We start from the raw sequence: 20631 nt of genomic DNA on the forward strand, positions 1-20631 counted from the left end.
AGGCCCTTCGGCCCACAAAGCTGTGCCAAACATGTCCCTACCCTAGAAATCACTAGGCTTACCCATAGCCCTCTATTTTTCTCAGCTCCATGTACCTATCCAACAGTCTCTTAAAAGACCCTAATGTATCCGCCTCCACCACCGTTGCCGGCAGCCCATTCCACGCACTCACCACTCGCTGAGCAAAAAACTTACCCCTGACATCTCCCCTATACCTACTCCCCAGCACCTTAAACCTGTGTCCTCTTGCGGCAACATTTCAGCCCTGGGAAAAAGCCTCTATCTACACGATCAATGCCTCTCATCATCTTATACACCTCTGTCAGGTCCCCCCTCATCCTCCGTCCTTGTTGCTTTGTCTCTTCTTCTCTGTAATGTTAACTCCCCCTGCAACCATTTCACCCCAGAACTCTCCATCATCCTAGTTTGGCTTCATGTGTGTCTCTCTTCAACTCACCATTGGTACTCTGCCATTGAGTTTTCTAAACCCTATGCTCTAGAATTGCCTCTCTAATTTACCTAATCCTCTTGAAAAATCCTCCTTAAAACCTTTGACCAGCCTTCTTGATGCTTGCCTCAGCATCTATTTTGTCTTATGCCTCTATGAAATGGGGAGTTTTAGGACATTGAAAGACAATATTTACTTGCGGGTTCTGATTGCTAATTCATTTACAGAATTTGCAAGTTGTTGAGTGCAAATGGACTCCTGTACTTATACACATTAACGAAACAATGCTGTTTATAGAGCAACTACAACGTCTGCGCTTTTATGGACATTTATTGGTGGTGAACTGCTTTGGGATGTTTTGAATGAATCAGAATCAGGTTTATTATCACTGAGATATGTTGTGAAATTTGCTGTTTTGTGGCAATGGTACAGTGTGAGAAAGAACATGTACATACATGTTCATACATTTCAGTTTCCCTCTCTGTCATATAGTCATACAGCAGGGAAACAGGCCCTTCAGCCCACCAAATCTGTACTGACCATCAATCACCCATTTACACTAATCCTACATTAATCCGATTCTCCCTACAGTCTATCAACTCACCCCCAGATTCTACCCCTCACCCACACACTAGGAACAATTTACAGCAGCCAATTAACCAATCAACCTGCACGTCTTTGGGATGTGGGAGGATACCAGAGCACCCTGGGGAAACCCACACGGTCACAGGGAGAACGTGCAAACTCCACACAGACAGCACCAGAGGCTGGGATTGAACCTGGGTCTCTGGAGCTGTGAGGTAGCAGCTCTACCAGCTGTGCCACTGTGCTGCCTCATCCTAGCTCAGTTGGGTCATTGTCCCTCCTCCTGTCCAGCCTCAATCATGTCATTATTGTTCCTTTGGAGCACCTCCAATTAAGCCTGCACCACTCCTTTCCCTCTCCTCTGCAATGTGTTATTTATTAGTCCAAGAGGATTTATTATGGACAAGTGGAAAATGCAATCTGTTTCATATCATGAGTGCGTTGCAGCTGGTCTGAACAGCAGTACCCAAAGTTCTTTAACATTTCAACTGCCAATCTTTCCTCAGAATGGAATGTATTTGGAAATCTGCAAAAAATTGTACAAAATCAATAGTTGGATTTCAGGTCAGGAGCGAGGGCAATTGATCAGTTGTAAAGGGTTTAATTATTACCTTTGCAACAGGCATTGCTCCATTTAGCATGGGACTGGAGCTTACTACAGCATAATTTTAAGGGGAAAAAACCTTGAGGAACTTCAGACAAGTGGAGACTGGAGAAGATAAGGTTTGGTCTCCCAATATCTGAGAAAATTCAAGGTGGATATTAGCAGAAGGGTTCAAACTTAGAGGATTAATAGAGTAAATCTGTCCCCACTGGTGGTTGGGTCAGTAATCATAGATTTAAGAGGCATAGAAGAGACTTTCTTTTCTATTAGTTCAAAGAGGATCGAAGGTAGGTGCCAAGAGGCTGTTTCCTCAGCTCAAGAGTCTAGAATAAGGAGGGGTATTGTCTCAGGATAAGGGGTCAGCTACTTCAGACCGAGATGAGGAAAAAAAATTCACTTCAATGAGAGTTGTGAACCTTTGGAATTTTCAACCCCAAAGGGTCATGGTTGCACAATCAAGTATACATGAAGGTGGACATTATGTAGTTTTCCCACACTAAGATGGACATTATGCATGGAGACACGAAACATGGCAGCTGCTGGAATCTGGAGCAACAAACAACCTGCTGGAGGAACTCAGTGGGTCGATCAACATCCGGGGGGTGGGGATAATGAGTATAAAGAGGAGGGGGGGGATGGGGAAAGTGATGAGACAAGGGCCAGAGGTAATGGGTGGATTGAGGGGTGGGGGTGGTGAAGGATGATCCATCTTGCCCCTCGGTCCACCAATCATCTCTGGCCACCATCTCACTACACTTTTTTTTATCCTGGCTCTCTCTACTCTTAGTCCCAATGCAGAGTTTTGACCCGAAACGTCGACAGTTCCTTCCCCCTCCCCAGATGCTGCTCAACCCACTAAACTCCTCCAGCAGACTGTTTGTTGCTGGAGATTATACATATCAGGTAGGAGTACATATGTGAGACAGAGCATTAGCCATAATTTCATTGAACAGTCAACTCAAAGGAGTCAGCCAGCACCACACAATGGAGCAAATTCTTTTTTTTGTGTTGGATCGTTCAGTGAAACAGAAGCTCTTTTCTAATGAGGATGCTTCCACCAGTTTGGTCCCCTCTTGTACAGAGAACATGCTGTCAATCTCTATCAGGCAATACTCTCCTTAGACCAGTTTTGGACAAGTTCCACCAAAATCTTTTACATGCTGATTGGTTGACTATCGTTAATTCAAGCACTGTGTAGCTAATTCCCCCAGATGCATTGTGGATGAGGAACACAAAATACTGATCAAATTGTTAAAAGATTTTATTAAATAAAACATAAGAGCAATTCCCAATTTTCAAAGCAACACCAATTTATCACAAAGAAGCATTTATTGATCTTCGACACACTACATTTCAAAACACTACTTCATTACTTCTGTTCATGGACTTTAAATATTTAGGTGCATCATATTCCCAGTAAAAAAAATACATAGTGTTTATCAAGTTCTGTAAAGTGATATAAAATTGCATGGGCTGTGTGCTCACACTAAGCTGGATGCATAGAAACACATAGAGGACAGTGCATTCACAAGAATTATCCTGAACCTGTTAGCAGGGAGATTTTAAACTGAATACTAAATTAAACAATTTCAAGATGAGGAAAGCAGGACAGTAACCTTTATTTGTTAAAAATAGCATTGCTGTACAGTGGTGATAGAAGAGCAATGAAACCAATGTCTGACTCAAAGATAGCCATTTCTAAATACAGTCAGTGCTAATTCTTCTGCATACCAATTATGTAAGATTTAATAATAAAACTAAGGCTAAACAGATCTGTCTGCTGGGAGGATTTCTCTTTCTTCACCCTGAACTCTTTAAAATGACATTAACAAAAAAGGTTTCATACTATCCTACTCCAAAAATTACATTCAAACCATGTATTGGTTGATGGGAACACCTGCCCAGATGCCATACAGTGCTTCGTTCGATGAGTTTAGGTCCCTGCATTACTGGTTCAGTAATGTGACTGCTGCACCACTTCATCCACTAAGCTATTTTCTCCATGCTGGGATGTGGTGCCATCTCATATGACTCACCACTTTGCAAGAAGCTGAAATGGAGAGAGTCGACAAGCTTTGCATCAGAGTTGAACTGAACAACAACAAATGTGTACTTTTTCCAGTAGGAAAAATGGATGGATCAATGGATGGGAACCAACACAGCACTGACCAGATAATGAACCAGGGATCCATCTGGTCTGTGTGGCTTAGTGCTAGTTCAGCTGGTGCTTTCACTCACTGGGTTACCAGGAGAAGCTCTTCACTATATTCTGGATGTACTGACTCAGCCTGTGAAATGGGAATTTGAGATTTAACTTTAGTGTTTTAACAGAAATATCTTCACCAGGAGGATTTCTGTAGCTCCAGCTCAAGGCTGGTGCTGGGATATAGAAGTGATCAAGTTATGGGGCATGGAAACCATGCTAGTATTAATGACAGGGACTTGGCACTGAAACAGTCTGGCTAAAGAATTTAGCCCCATGTTTGGAACAACTAGGAATTAGAATTAAAGTCAGATTTCAGAAGACTTTCAGAGCAGTTGTTGCATGTTTTCTAATCTTTAAACTAAACTACTTCCATCAGATGCGACTCCAAGAAAGTCTGCAGACCTTTTTTGGAGTTGACCTACAGATACGGAGCAAGATTGATTGGAGAGATCCCGTTTCTAATTTAATCTTCTCTTCAGAAACTTCATGCAGTACTGTCCTGCACAAACTAGTATCCAACTTCTTCAGAAGATGCAGTTTGTGAACAGGACACAGACCTTTTCCTGCTTGGTAGCCCAGGAAGTGAGTGACCATATTTATCCACACACCAGCAGTGACCACGCTTTCTGCCTTTTGACGGTTTACACTACAAAACATTAAAAGCATGATGTTAAAGGAAAAATGCACATATCTGCACTGCCTTCATTCTCCAAACATCCCGAAGAGTTTCACAGCCAGAGGTACTTTTGAAATGTACTCACTGTTGCAGCCAATGCGCATAGTACACTCGTCAAAACTGTAATTTTGTAAAGTATCTCTTTTAATGTTGATTGTGGGATAAATTTTAGACAGGGCAACGGGGATAACTTCCTTATTTTTCCTCCAAATAGTCCTATGGGAGCTTTTAATGTCAATCTGAGACATTAATATCTCTTCTGAAAGATGGCTGAGCAAATTTAGTCAAGTGGCCTTGTGCCTGAACAGAAATACAAATTAGGTTTGTACAACTACAGTGGTCCCAAGTCACTGGGCAGCAGGAATCCCATCTCGTTGCTTCCTATTCCCTGTTTTAGGGATGAGAATAATCGTGGCCCTGCCATTACCACAGACATTTCATCCCATCTGCCAGGCCTGGACTCTGCAGTAACAACAGTAAAAAGACTTTATTCTCCTTTAAAAAAAATTATAGGCCAGCAGCAACTTTAAAATATTAGTAAATGCAAACTTCTGAATTCATCAGAATCCCATCTAACTCTGAATGGCACAGAGCTATGCAAACCAGAGGGTCCTGCCTTTGGTCAGCAAGTTAACCGATCACACCCATGGAGAGGGGAGGGACCATGACTAGTCTCAATGGGAAGGGAAAACAAAAGTCAAGATGTCAGATTGTTTAAAAAAAACAGTTGACGTCCATTTCCCCTCTCCTTTCACATGACTCTTTTGGATATGACTGCTGCTGTGGGCACATAATGACATTGCATTCAGTGTTTACCTGTTTGTTCCGGTAGTAACCTCGCTTATCACAGTTTGGGATGTAGATGTCTTCTGGGCTGCGGAAAAATTCCGGCTTCAGGTCCTGCAGAATCAACTCCATTTCCCTACGACATGGGCCCTAAACACAGATCAATGATTGGATTATGTTCAAAGTCAGGCGAGTTGAAAGGGCTAGCATGCCCAATGAGCAATCCAAAACCCTAATCCTCCCTTCAAAGCTTGTGTCCCAACCCAACTCACCCAAAACACACACTCTCATACTCCAACCCTTCTACTCAACGCCAGCTATCTGGAACTTAATCCCATTGAAGCCCTGGTCCCAACAACACCACCTGGCTACATAATCCTATGTCGGATGATTATAATATGATGGACTATTCCAAATATTCAGAGGAAATTGGTACCATTTTTTAAACAAGGTATTATTTTTCACTGAGTTAAATGTTTCTCAATTAGCCTCAAAAATATTTGTTCATGAATGTCTCAAGTGCAACCTCCTAAAACAATACCTTCCCTTCACTCAAGTCTGTAAGAAGCAGATACAAATTCACCACTCTAAAAACTAGCACTGGCCCCCAATACCTACCATATGATAGCTCCAGAAACAGGTCCAATATTCCTTGTCACCACAAGTGTCAGGGTGTCCCTTCTGGGACAGTGCCTGCACTAAAAGGAGTCAGTTTTGGTCTCAAGTGGAACCAGCCCCAGATTCCACCACTCAGTCTCACTCATGGAGAACAGCAGCACCAAATACATTGAGCAAAAGCAAGTGTGGAGGCACAAACTTGAACTACTTTTAAGGAGTTGATGTAATTTGTTGGCCACTTTTGTTTAAATACTTCTGAATTAAGTTAAATGCTATTTACCAGAGAATTCAGGACTAATTATATTTGCTTGTTGGGAATTGCTTTATGGGGAAGAGAGTGCCAGTTTATGAAGTTTATTTTTGGACAGTGTAGACTTTGAGAGGAGGATTTGTGCATCAGTATATAATTGTCTAAAGCACTAGGCTATCTGATGGGTCTCCTTTTTGCTGACAGTTACTGTCCTGACCCCCATCCTTTACTTCACTTGTGGACTCACATTGTACACAGGATCAGAGGGTCATGCTCATAAAACCACCCCTTCCTAAACTTGGCTGTTAAATTTTTCAGATTCTGCAGTAATTGCAATTATTATGGAAATTCAAACAAATTAGAGCAACTCTGGAAACTATCAGTTTATCATATCAGCATGTTCCACCAAATTCAGCCAACCACTTCATATAGGAACAAGAATCAAACTTGGCTGCTATACCAACAATAACATGTAGTCTTACAGCATGCTTAACAGAGAAAAGCCTCCCAAAGTCCTTCATAGAAACATTAATAAATAAAATTTCATACTATATTGGAAAATATTATGGCAGATAACCAAAAGCTTGGTCATTGGAATGGTTTTTAAGCAATGTTTTTAAAAAAAAGAAAATGTAGTGAAGAAGCTGAGATTTAGGAAGTGTTCCAGGGCTTAGGGCCTTTGGCAGCTCAAGGCACTGTTTTAGCAATTAGACCCTCAGATGAGCAAGGGTCAGGAATGGAGTGCAGAGATCTCAAAAGTCGTCGGGCTGGAAAGGATTACATTTAAGACAGAAAAGGTGGGATTTTCTCCCCGATGGTAATGAGTTTTTTCCTCTTCCATCAAAAGGGTGGTGAAGAAACATTTTTTTAAATTAAGAGGATAAAAGTTTACCAGGGTTAGGCAGGATCTCAGAGTCGAAGTTAATATCAGCTCAGGCCACAACCTCATTGAACGGTGGAACAGGCTTGAGAGGCTGAGTGGTCTATTCCTGTTCATATGTAAATAGAGAGGGGCAAGGCCACAAGGAGATTTGCAAACAAGGATGGGAATTTATAAACTGAGGTATTGCTTCACTCAGTTATGTCGGTGAGCATAGGAGCAATGGCTGAATGGGACTTAGTGTGCATTAGGAAACAGGCAGCACAGTGTGAGTGAGCTCAAGTTTATGGAGAGTAGAATGAGGGAAGTCAACCAGGAGTGAGTTGGAGTAGCCAAGAATAGAGGTAGGAAAAATGTGGATGAGGGTTTTCGTAGCAGGTGAGCTAAGGCAGGGCAAAGTTAGGCAAGATCACAGAGGTGAAAATTAGAAGTTCTTAATGATGCCATGGAAATGTGCTCCGAAGCTCACTTTAGCCTCAATATGCTTATTGTATCTGGTGTTTTCCCTGCCTGTGGGAGCCCTTCTAAATTCACCAGCTGTGACTGCAAGCATAGTCCCGATTCCCAATAAACCACCTGTCTACTGTACATATACCAGAGCTGACACTGAGACACATGCAAGATGTGAAGTACCAGAAAGGAGGGAACTGTTCCGTTTTACTCACTGTGAGCTGGTAAACACAAACTCAATCCTCAAGGTTGTGTGATCCCCGAAGTTAACAGTTATTTCAGCTGAAGTAACTATTTTACTGAATCAATTACAACCTGCAGTCAACTCACTCATTTCTGAATAGGGAGCTAAGTCAGCAGCTTTTACAGACCAGAATTTACATTTAAAACTAAAAGCAACATACAAAATACAAATTTACACGTAATTGAGAAACACTCATAATGGGTCATCTGTTTTTCACAGAAATTTCAGTTAGAATGTATGTAATTTTGTCAATTAAATCATTAGTAAAAAGCTTCTCTACCAGTGTGCCACAATCTATATAGAGAAGCTGAATCAGTCATTAGAATTTCAGATTATGGTATATGCCCCATAAGGATTATTCTGCAATAAGGATTTTATATTATGCTCACATTTACTGGTGCACTGGTAGAGAAACCTTAACTAAAACATTGAATTGACAACATTTTGTGCTCCAGTATCCGATATTTAATGTGCAACATTGCATACAAATTGACTCTTACATTTCCTACATTGCAGCAGTAACAATACGTCAAATTGTACTTAATTGATCTAGAGAAGAGCTGCAGGCTACAGAACCACACTAAGTCTGGCTATCTTCCCTTCTGCAAGATTACCCAGTTCTGCCCCTACCTCAGCCCATCTGTTAGTGAAACTCTGATCCACACCTTTGTTACCTCTAGACTTGGTTATTCCAATGCACTCCAAGCAGGTCTTCATTCTGATGAAGGATCTTCAACCTCAAACATTGACTCTGTTTCTCATTCAAAAAAAATGCTGCCTGACCCGATGGATGTTTCCAGCCTTTTTCCGTTTTTAATTCCTTATTCTAGTCTCTATAAAGCTAAGGTCATACAAAACTCTAGACCGTCATCTGGTGCTCACTGACCTATATTAGCCCCTGTTGAAGTAACACTGCATTTTGAAAACTCCCACCCTCATTTTCAAATCCCTCATGCTCTTTCTTCTCCTTTTCACCCTCCAAGGTATCTGTGTTTCTCTAGTTTTGGTCACCCATCTCCACCATCCCTCTTCCCTATCACCCCATTTTAATTGTTCCAATATCACCAGTCAAGTCTTCAGCTACCAAGGACCTAAAGATCTGGATTTCCCTCTCTACACCCTCCCCAACTCTTTCCACTTTTCATGGGCTCCTTAAAAATCTACCTTTCACTAACCTTTTGGTCATCTACCATATTTCCTTACAATGCACAGTGCCTTCTTTGAAAATGTCCCATCATGTGCCCATGAAGCATCTTGGATCATTTTCATATGTTGAAGGGAAGTATATAAAAGTAGACTGTTAAGTGTTTTGAGAGGTTTTATGGTCATGAATGGCCATATATGCAAAGAAAGAAATTGTATTTTGAAGTGGTATCTGACAGAATACCCATCTAAAGATCTACTTCTGTGAATTCACGTGTCTCCAGTATTGCTAGGTTTTATACAATCAAACAGTCAGAATAGGCATACGATTACCAGGACACACCTATTACTTTAATGCCTTCAATCTGTGAGCCAAATTAGTCCAACTTAAAAGACAAATGCAAAAATACTTCAGATGCTGGAAACATGAAATAAAAACTTTATAGGTGAATTTACCTCTTTCAAATTTTGTGTACTATATTTGCTGCTCATGGTCTCTGCTACATTGAGGAAACCAAACAAACTGGGCAAATGCTTCGTGGAACACTTTTAAATCTGCAAGCGAGACCAAGTTTTCAAACGCCGGTCATTAATATTCCGTCCTACTGTGACCTCCGCCCCTATGCAGTTCTAATGAAACTCAAGAGCAGCACCTTCTCTTTCAATTAGACATTTTGTGTCCTCCCAGGTAGCAATGAGTTCAACAACTGCTATTCCCACTTACACCTCCTCCAGAACCATCTTCTGTTTCCTTTACTTGTAATATCACCAAACCCATCTGCTTTGCACTATCATCCTTTTCAAGTTTTTTCTGCCTCCTCCCACCACACACACACTATCTAATCTGTTTAGTATATCCAGCACTTTCTATTTGTACTTTAAATTCTCTGAGACAGGAATCCATGTTCCAGTGTAGCAGCCCCTGAAACATGCATTGAATGTGTTGTGGTGCTTTGCGTTCTCCTCAAACCTGGCACTTACATATTCAGAATCTGGCAGAAGTGTGGTGACTGGTGTAGGTTTTGAAGGGTTTGTCATAGTGTGCACAGTTCCCGTTGCTGAATAGCGATTTCCCCGATGAGGTTTCGGTTTCAAGTGGTGGCTGGGATTGTCGAGCAACTTTCCATGGTTTTTGCCATCTTGGCGTCTCTTTCCCAAGGAATATTTTTCATCAGCGTCTAGCAGCTTTCCTATAGGAATACAAATAGCCAAATATGAACAAACTAGTCAAATAGAGGGCCCAGAATCGTGCTGCCCTAAAGCAAGAATTAAAAGCACAATTGTCTCACAAACTTCATATCTACATATCCCCAAGCAGACAACGAATTTGTCAAATTACTGCAGCATGCTCCAGCTTACTTACAGTTTACGGCATTTCACTTTATGTGATAAAGCCACAATCGGATCAGCATAAAGAAAAGCTCTCCTGCGATTTCATTAAAAGTTTTAAGTAAGTAGCACACAAACCATTTCAGTTTACTTCTGTGCAATGATCACATGCCACTTAAAGTGCAAGTGTTAGTGGGAGTGTGGGGAGTGGACATGAGAAACCTTTGCAGTAACAGTTCTTGTCAGCAGGGGGGATCTCACTAGATTTGGTCTTATGGATTCATCGCAAATTTGTGGAGTTAACTTTTGTTTTTAACAGAGGTGTATGTCAGCCATAGCTCAGAGGTTGCTCCCTCACCTATGAACCAGATTGGCATGGGCTCAACTCTCACTTTAGGGAAACACATAATGCAGGTTAACAGTCCCAGCACAGTGCCGAAGGAGCGCTACACTGCTGGAGGTGCTGCCTTTCAGGTAAGGTGTCAAATTGAGGCCCCAACTGTTCTCTCAGCTGAATGGCACAATTTCAGAAGCAAAACTGGGGAACTTTTGCCCTCGTCTCCATACATTTATCTTTCAATCAACGATGTTTGTGAGATCTTGCTGTACATAGACTACCGTATTCTTCTACATAATAAGTGTTTTCACTTCATTGGGAAAAGGAGAACATTAAATTTGACCTTTGGACAGTAATACAAATGTTACAGCAATGCAGAAATTGCTCATTGGGTATGCAACATTTAGATTGTTCCACTCTCTATCCTCGGGAAATTGAAATTATGATTCACTGAACACATTCAAACTTTTTGAGGATTTCGATTCCTTGTTTGTTTCAGTAGTGCAACAATTTGCTGGTTGAAAAAAAAATCCAAAGCCCATTTTTTTCTCTCCAGTTTTTCCCCAGAAAAGATCGGCTGCACTCAAGTTCCTAACCCGGTGGCAGCCAAGTCAGAGTACTCAACCGCTGGAGGGACGTCACGTTCTTCTCCTCACCTATGGAAAGGAAACTTCCTAACGCGAATCCGCTGACTGTGCATTGCGACCCACTCGTAAGACTTTATTTTATATTCAAAATCTCAAATATTTAAAACCGATTTTGCGTACAAACCACTCCTTTAATTTGTCTCGTCTCTCCCATTGATCCCAGATCAGCTCAAACAGCAGATGTTTTACAAGAGAAACAAAAGGACTGCAGATACTGGAATCAAGGTTCCGAACAGTTCGCACACATTGCTAATTAATATTGCCTAATTTAGTCACACTACAACCATCCGCCACTGATAGAATATGAAATTAACGATCAATTCCTGAAATTACATCAAGATATTTATCTCAACGGGAAACTCTCTTGTTCGCTCTGCACGACCGTGTCCCACTCACCAGTGTGCTGAACCTGATTCCTGCGCTTCGACCTGCGGCACATGCCCCGACCTTGCAGCAGCGCTTGAAGCGGCGCCCTTTCCCCGCCGCGGGGCACACACTTCAGGCCGGACGCGCAACTCTCGGTATACACACCGCACGCCGCTCCCTCCGCCAGCGCGCATGTCAGGCAGCAGCCGCAGCCGGACTCTCTCACCAGCTCGCAGCCCCTGGGGGGGTGGCAGGAGGACATCTCCTCCTCACTGCATGGGGCGCACTCTATCATTGCAGCCAGCGCACGGAGCTGGCTGGAAAGTCCCAGCCAAGCGAGCAGTACGCAGATCCCGAGCATTGTTTGCAGTAGCTTGATCGCTCCACGACATTGCTCAGCCTGCTATTCCCCCCTTTTTAAATAGGCAGGCAAGGGCATGCCCCAGAATCTGAATAGGTAAGAAATTATTTAAATCACACATGGAGGGGGGACGAATTATGTACGTGACGGGGTGCCCGCTCCCTGCCCGCATGGCTTGTGAATGGGATGGTCTAACAGTCAAGTGCATACAAAAAGTTTACTGTATGCTAATGAACTTTCATATTTTGTTTTAACTTGTTTCGATTTCTGGCTTACATGATTGTTTTTGGTAACCACTTTTTAAATAAACTTATTTTATTCATAATTATTTTATGAGTACTTATTTCTTCTTTTGAAGATAAGATTTTGCGTAGATTAATGTTCTAATGAAAGTACTTCTAGATAAGTACTTTCAGATATGCGTTTAGGTGTTTTTTTCAGGTAGTAGCATTTATTTCTTCTAGCTGTTTCACGTTGATATAGGCGTGTAGTTATTTCTTGTAGGCAACTATTTCTTTGGATAGGCATTTTCACGTATAAGTTTATATTGTCAATATGTGTTTATTTCTTCTATTTAACTATTTCTTGAACAGTTATATTTGAAAATGTCTGTTTCTTGCAGATGTTTATTTTGAATCTAAGCATTTTAGGTGTCTGTTTTGCAGATAAGTATTTTCATCCCAATTATTTAAGTATTTTCTAGATATTTTTCAACAAATTTTTTTGAAGTTAATTTTTGGCATGTTGGAATTGCTGGCAAAGCCAGCATATATTCCTCATACTCTTGAGGAGATGGTGATAAGCCCCCTTTTTTGAACCATTGCAGTCTCTGTGGTGAAAGTACTCCCACAATGCTGTTAGGATGTTCTGGGAGTTTGACTCTTCAGCGATGATGAAAGAACTATTTGTTCAAGTCAGAAGGTGATGACACTTCCTACTGCCCTTGTCTTTCAAGGTTGAAGAGGTCATTGGTTTCAGAGGTACTGTTGGAGAAGCCTCCTGTCGATGGTACACACTGCAGCTACAGTGCACTGGTGATGGGCAGGCAAAGTGTTTAAAGCAACAGATTGGGTACAAATTGAGCAGACTGCTTTGTCTGTACTACTTAGGTGTCGTCAGCGCTGAATTCACCTGGGCACGTGGAGAGGATTCCTGGTGTGAATTGTAGCTGGTGGAAAGACTCCGATGAATCAGGATGGGAGTTCCTTGCTTCAGAATAATGTAGCATACTTATTTTTTAGTATGTACTTAATGCAGACCAATGATTTCTGTAGTTTTAAAACAACAAGTGTTTCACAGATGCTGATTTTCAATGCCCTGAAAATTTTCATATTTCAATATGACATAAAAAGAAGTTGGTTCTCAGAGTAATCCCATTCACCCCCACCCCACCCACTTATTTCCCTGTAACCTGCTCCCTCTCACATGCCCATCAACTCCCCCCCCCCCCCCCGTGATTTCTCCATCACCTACCTACATTAGGAGTAATTTACAGTAGCCAATTTACCTGCCAACAAGCACATCTTAGGGTTGTGAGAGGAAACCAGAGCACCTGGGGGAAACCCTTCCAGTCACAGAGAATCACTCCACATAGAGGGCAGCAGAAGTTAGGAACAAACTTGGTTTGCTGAGCTGTAAGAAAGAAGCACCATCTGCTGTGCCACCCTAGAAACAGGCACTATCACCATTGTTAATTGGAGTCCTCTGCCTTCAGCGAGTTCTACTCCAGGCCTCGTTCCCAAGCCACCAATTCCACTCTTTTCCCTGTCCACAGCTTCAGGTTGAACAGACCAATCACAGTCTTGGAAAACTATTTGACTTTGAGCTGAACTTCCAACTCTGTACCTTCTCCATCCCAAAGGCTGCCTACCTCCAGTCCTATTAAAATCACCCACATCCAATCCTGGTTTGGCACATTCGATGCTGCAACCCTCAATGATGTTTCCTTTGTAACCTTTGGATTGGACCATTCCAGTGCTCTCCTGGCTGCCTTCCCAATTTCTTTTCCTTGTCTTCAGAACCCTCTATGGCCTCTTTTTGTAACTCTGTAATCGCCTACAGTCCTCCAACAACTCTGCATTCCTGCAGTTCTGGCTTTCTTTGCACCCCACAGTTCTTCTGCCATACCCTCCAGGGGTCTAGGTCTGAACCTCTGGAATTCCCTTTGAAATCTCTCCACAATCTTTCGTCCTTTAAGAGATTGCTTAAGGCTTACCTCTCTTGCAAATGCTTGGTCATTTATCCTCATTGTCACATTCTTTGGCTCAGTCTCAACTTCTGTCTTGTTTTCTGTGAAGTGCTGACAGAGACTACTATATTAAGGGCACAATATAAATGCAAGACATTGTTGTAAGTTCATTCAAAGCCAGATTCCGTCTGTTCTTAACAGTAAAATGATAAAAAATCCATATATTCCAATGTTGTAGAGATTTTCCTTCCTTCTAATGCTGCAATTGTCCTGTTAAGCTGGGGTCCAGGAGTGTACTAAAATGTTGCCTCAGACACAATCCTTCAGAGCATTTGTAATTGGGCTCAAGGGGATTCAAGGTTGTCTTTAGCTTTACGTTCTATTTCCTCTTTTTTGCAGCTATAGATTTGTGGTCTAGTATTTTCAGTTCCTGCATTCTAATTCCTTCCTAAACTGATATATAATAACTGCCTGAACATTGGAAATAATGTGGGAAAACCCAGAAGTTTGCAGGCTTTTGTGTAAAAGCTATAAGTCCCTTGTCAAATTCGTGCTACAATTAGTGCAACATTGCTCCAGAACAAATTGTGTGCAGGCTCAGGTGAACTTTAGAGCAGTTGCTTCCTTCATTTTGCCCCTTTTCTCATAAATGTTGCACCGATCATGTTATTTTCACTGTCCATTTCTTTATCAGAGATGTACTGACTTTCTGTATTGACAAGGCACATGGGCCCCAAATGTACCAGGTGACTTCAGATGGTTAAAGTCCTTTCAGCATTTCCCTATGGTGTGCGATCCAACACGGCAGACTGCTGTTACTCAATTTGCAGTCCATGTTTGGACAGAGAGCTTCCCATTAGGAAACTGATACAGCAAGCTAACTGTGATTATCAACCTTAAGAAATTAGCAGTAATCACAGCATTTGAATCAAAGCATATAAACAATTGTTACTTCTCAGTGCTGCACTACACATCTGCTAGCTGAAAAATAAATTTCTGAGAAGTTGGACATGGTATTAAGCCACTTTTAAAAAATATTTCTGAAGGTTATTCCTCTGCAAATAGCAAACATTTTTTATCAGAGCCACCGATTAAATCTCTAACATTACACCTTTGATCGCAGGATTGATTTGTCTGTGCCACAGTGAAGTACATCAACATTTGTTTTAAATCCATTCATTATTGCAATTCACACATAGCCCCTTGAACCTGTCCCTTTATTCATATAAATCACAACTGATCATTATCTTAACTCCATCTATGTGCCTCGGTTTTGTATCCGTTAATAGATTAACCCAACAAAAATTTGCCCATGTCATTTTCAAACTTTTCAAATGACCCTCAACCCTTGGCTGCAAGTTAAACAGCACTTTAGAGGGAGAAAGCAGTATGGAGAACTGCTTTCCTACAATACAACAGTGACTGCACTTCCAAAGTACTTCACATACTGTAAAACAATTCAAAACATCCAGACATTGTGAAAAGTGTTGCACAAGGTGTAAGTTAAATCTTTTATTACCCTAGAACAGCTCAGCTTTAATTTTAAGATGACAGTCCCTTGTTCTGGACCTCCCCCACTCAAAAAAAGACTACTCAGTGTTTATGCAACTTCTGTAGAACGTCTGCAAACTATATTAACTTTATTAACAGTAAACTGTGCCCTATTCGGCAATTAATTGAAAAACTGCAGATTATTTCCTAAAAGTTCAAATGTACTCTCCAGTAGGTGGCAGTCTATCCCGTTAATCAGTGTTACTCAAAAAATGTTACCGAAAGATCTTCCCAACTGCACTGCTGCGAAAGATCCATTCTCAGGAATCCAATACCACCACATCATGATGAGACAGAGGTCGATGAATGTGATTTTCCCCACATGGTGACATGATGGAGCGGGAGGTATGGAGTACAGTTCCCTCCACACTGTCCCATCAAATACTTCAAGAGTAAGTATAGCATGGCCACATATAGAACATAGAACATTACAGCACAATACAGGCCCTTTGGCCCACAATGTTGTGCCGACCTTTAAACCTCACCTAAGACTATCTAATCCCATCCTCCCACATATTCCTCTATTTTAAATTCTTCCATATGCTTATCTAGTAATGTCTTGAATTTGACCAATGTACCTGCCTCCACCACCGCCCCAGGCAGATATAGGGTAAAAACTCCCCCTATTCTGTTTCATCAGTTATCCCCAGGACAGAAACTGTATGGTCAGATAATAAAGTAAAGCTATCTTCAAAACATTCCATAAAACTGGTACAACGTGGTCAGATATAGAGTAAAGCTCCCCTTACATTATCCAATGTAATACTTCTAGGGCAGGTATGGCACAGTCAAATATACTGAGATGTCACACCACACTGCTGTCCGACAATAAAGGTTCGCATAGACAGTTTCCCATTTCTCAGGACCCACCTCTTGGCGAAGGCAGATGTTGATGATGAGATTCACCACCACCGTCAATGCACCAGTACACCCTTTGGTTGACTGAAGAAAAGGGTATTTGAAGATCAAGACCTTAGTCCTGGCACAAAACTCATGGTCTATCGGGTAGGAGTGATCCCTGCCCTCTAATATGCTTCTGAAGCCTCGACTACCAACAGCAGGCATCTCAAGGCACTGGAAAGATACCATCAAAACTGTCTCTGCAAAGTCGTCCAAATTCACTGGAAGACTAAGTGAACTAACGTTACTGTCCTCTCCCAGCATTGAGGCTCTAGTTACACTCAGTCGGCTTGTTCTCATGCCCAATGTCAGGCTCCAGAAACAGACACTCTATTCTGATGGGAGATTACTCTCCAGAAACAGACACTCTAATCTATGGGAGATTACCAGATGATTGGTATATTAAATTGGTAAATTGGTTTATTATTGTCACATGTACCGAGGTACAGTGAAAAACTTGTCTTGCGTACCATTCATACAGATCATTTCATCACAACAGTACATTGAGGTAGTACAAGGTAAAATAATAACAGAATGCAGAATAAAGCGTCCAAATTCACTGGAAGACTAAGTGAACTAACGTTACTGTCCTCTCCCAGCATTGAGGCTCTAGTTACACTCAGTCGGCTTGTTCTCATGCCCAATGTCAGGCTCCAGAAACAGACACTCTATTCTGATGGGAGATTACTCTCCAGAAACAGACACTCTAATCTATGGGAGATTACCAGATGATTGGTATATTAAATTGGTAAATTGGTTTATTATTGTCACATGTACCGAGGTACAGTGAAAAACTTGTCTTGCGTACCATTCATACAGATCATTTCATCACAACAGTACATTGAGGTAGTACAAGGTAAAATAATAACAGAATGCAGAATAAAGTGTTACAGTTACAGAGAAAGTGCACTGCAGGCAGACAATAAGGTGCAAGGTCATAACGAGGTAGATTGTGAGGTCATTTTATCGTACTAGGGAACCATTTAATAGTCTTATAATAGCGGGATAGAAGCTGTCCTTGAGCCTGGTGGTATGTGGAGGGGGGGGAGAAGAGAGACTGTCCAGGGCGGGTGGGGTCTTTGGTTATGCTGGCTGCTTTACCAAGGCAGTGAGGAGTGTAGACAGAGTCCATGGAGGGGAGGCTGGTTTCCGTGATGTGTCCACAGCTCTCTGCAGTTTCTTGCAGTCATGGAAAGAACAATTGCCATACCAAGCTGTGATGCATCCGGATAGGATGCTTACTATGGTGCATCTGTAAAAATTGATGAGGGTCAATAGGGACATGCGGAATTTCTTTAGCCTCCTGAGGAAGCAGAGGTGCTATTGCACTTTCTTGGCCGTGGGTTCAATGTGGTTGGACCAGGACAGGCTATTGGTGACGTACAGAGGAAAGGATTCAAGAATGTGCTCAAAGCCTCCTTGCAGAATTGCATCATCCTCACTGACTCCTGGGAATCTCTGGCCCATGCCTGCTCAAAATGAAGAAGGAGTATTCGGGATGGGATTGAGAGGGGGACCTCATTTGAAACCTACAAAATACTGAAAGGCCTGGAGAGAGTGGACGTGGAGAGGATGTTTCCAGTAGTGGGAGAGTCTAGGACCAGAGGGCACAGCCTCAGAATAAAAGGACATCCATTTAGAACAGAGATGAGGAGGAATTTCTTCAGCCAGAGGGTGGTGAATCCGTGGAATTCATTGCCACAGACGGCTGTGGAGGCCGTCATTGGGTATATTTAAAGCGGAGGTTGATAGGTTCTTGATTAGTAAGGGTGTCAAAGGTTACGAGGAGACGGCAGGAGAATGGGGTTGAGAGGGAAAAATAAATCAGCCATGATCGAATGGTGGAGCAGACTCGATGGGCTGAATGGCCTAATTCTGCTCCTATGTCTTATAGTCTTATGGAGAACCTTGAGCCCATGCATCGGGAGCACACAGAGACTCTGAATAAGCAGCAGAAGGAGTGCACCACTTTACAAACTACCCACCCACCTGTCCCGTCAGCCACCTCCTGCCCCGTCTGTGGAAGAGTCTGCTGGTCCTACATTGACCTCATCAGTCACCTCAGAACCCACAGAACTGGAGTGGAAGCAAGTCATCCTCAATCCCCAGGGACTGCCTAAGAAGAAGAAACAGCAAAGCTCCCCCTACTTGTTCTCATCAATTACTCCCAGGGCAGGTACAACATGCACCAGATCTTGAGTAATGCTCCCTCTACAGCAGAGCTTCCCAAACTATTTAATTTTAAGGTTATAGCCCTTTGTTCTGGACTTTTCCTACTCCAAATAAGAATGAGAAAGCTTTACTCTACATATATGCCTGGCCATGATTCGAGTCTAAACCCAGTTTGGGAAACCCTGCTCTACAGGTCTCATCAAACACTCCCTAAGCAGGATATGTGTACCTGTACTCCACACTGTGTGACTGGTCTTGTAAACCAATAGCCTGGACTAACGAGCCACATGCACAACTTTATTGCACGGCAGCTGGAGAATTTAAATTCAGTCACTTAAATAAGATTAGTAATGGTGACCATGAGACAACTGGATTGTTGTAAAAAAAAACTTCAGTTTCATTTTGACCTACCGGAAATAAATCTCAGCCTTTACCTTGACTAGCTGAAATACACACCTTACACAGCAATTCAGTTGACTCTGATGTTTCCATTGAAATGGCCTATCAGTTATGTCAAACTGCTACAAAAAAACTGCTAAAAAAAAAGAAACTTGCTTCCATTCCACTTCTGTGTGTTCTGAGGTAGCTGAAGAGACCTATGTAGAATCCACAGACTCTGCCACATCTGGGTAAGGTGGTGCTTGGTGGGACAGGCAGGTGGATATCGTATGCTCCTTCTGCTGACTGAGAAAGGCCTCTGTATGCTCCTGTCGTAGAAACCCAAAGTGCTCAGTACTTTCCCAGATGCTTCTTCTTCACTTTGAGCAGTCTTAGGCCAGGGTTTCCTGTGAATCGCTGAGGATATTACAATTTTTCAAGGAGATTTTGAGAACTTCCTTGAAAACAAGGCAAAAAACACACAGAAGTCAATGATCAACATCAAATGACAAACCAGCAACTAACTTCTCAAACCCTTAACTCTACCTCTTCCATTATTGTCACTTTAGCATTTCTTCCTGTAGTTTGCACTTCTCTACCTTGCACAATTCAGTTGTCATGCATTTGTCGCTGTATTTATTATTACCACGTACACTGTTTACTCTGTGAGTTTCATGCGAACAAGGAATTTCATTGCACCCTGGTGTACTGTGTATGACAATAAACTAATCTGTATCTTTGTCTTATGGAGTGGTAGGCACTTTAATAAGTACTGTTGTAGGGCCTTGCTACCATTGGATCCAAGGGTTCCTAGGCAAGTTTATCACATGGCAAGATCATATACAGGATCCTATAACAAGCGTAGAACATAAAAAATAGAACAGTACAGCACAGGAACAGGCCCTTCAGCCCACAATGTCTGTGCCTACCATGATGCCAATTTAAACTGCATTCTACCATAGCGATCTGCCTGCACATGGTCTATATCCCTCCATTCCCAATTCTTACAAAAATATCATATTTCTCTATTTTAATTATTCCTGGAGGTCCAATCCAATCTGAGAAGTGGTACACCTCTACGTTCTAATGAGCACACACACTGAATGCTTGAATGCACAAAACTGGAACGTTGCTATCAAAGTCTCAGCACAATATTTCTACCATGCAAAGTTTAAACACATCTATGCATTATTAGCATGCGTTGCTTGCAGAATTTCCCAGCATGCAATTTATGCATCAATCAGAATTGAATAGTACATGAATCACAAGAAAATAGCAACAGGCGTAGGCCACCTCAATTTTAATTGACCACTCCTTATCTTGTAACCATGACACTCCCACTAGTGGAAACATCTCAACACCTACCCTGTCAAGCCCCCTTAGGATCTTATATAAGGTCAGCCCTCTTTCTTCTGAACTCCAAAGAATATGGATCTAATTTTATTTTAGCCCCTTCTGATAGGACAACTTTCTCATCGCAGGAATTAGCCAGTGAGTCTCTAATGGACTGTC

At 42.0% G+C, this 20631-nt stretch overlaps 1 protein-coding gene and 1 long non-coding RNA gene across 2 annotated transcripts; one reads left to right on the forward strand and one right to left on the reverse strand.

Moving 5' to 3' along the window:
• Positions 1-2880: 2880 nt before the first annotated feature.
• LOC127567042 (insulin-like growth factor-binding protein 5) lies at positions 2881-12032 on the reverse strand. The gene is made up of 4 exons (XM_052009696.1): positions 11600-12032; positions 9872-10080; positions 5336-5455; positions 2881-4489 (listed from the first exon to the last, which is right to left on the reverse strand). The coding sequence occupies exons 1-4, from the start codon at positions 11928-11930 to the stop codon at positions 4352-4354; spliced, it is 798 nt and encodes a 265-aa protein (XP_051865656.1). The 5' UTR covers positions 11931-12032; the 3' UTR covers positions 2881-4351.
• Positions 10664-11572, forward strand: LOC127567043 (uncharacterized). Its single transcript, XR_007955835.1, has 3 exons — positions 10664-10693; positions 11113-11268; positions 11367-11572. It is a non-coding gene; the product is annotated as an uncharacterized LOC127567043 (long non-coding RNA).
• Positions 12033-20631: the final 8599 nt, after the last annotated feature.

This window comes from Pristis pectinata, chromosome X (assembly GCF_009764475.1).
Source record: "Pristis pectinata isolate sPriPec2 chromosome X, sPriPec2.1.pri, whole genome shotgun sequence".
NCBI lineage: Eukaryota > Metazoa > Chordata > Chondrichthyes > Rhinopristiformes > Pristidae > Pristis > Pristis pectinata.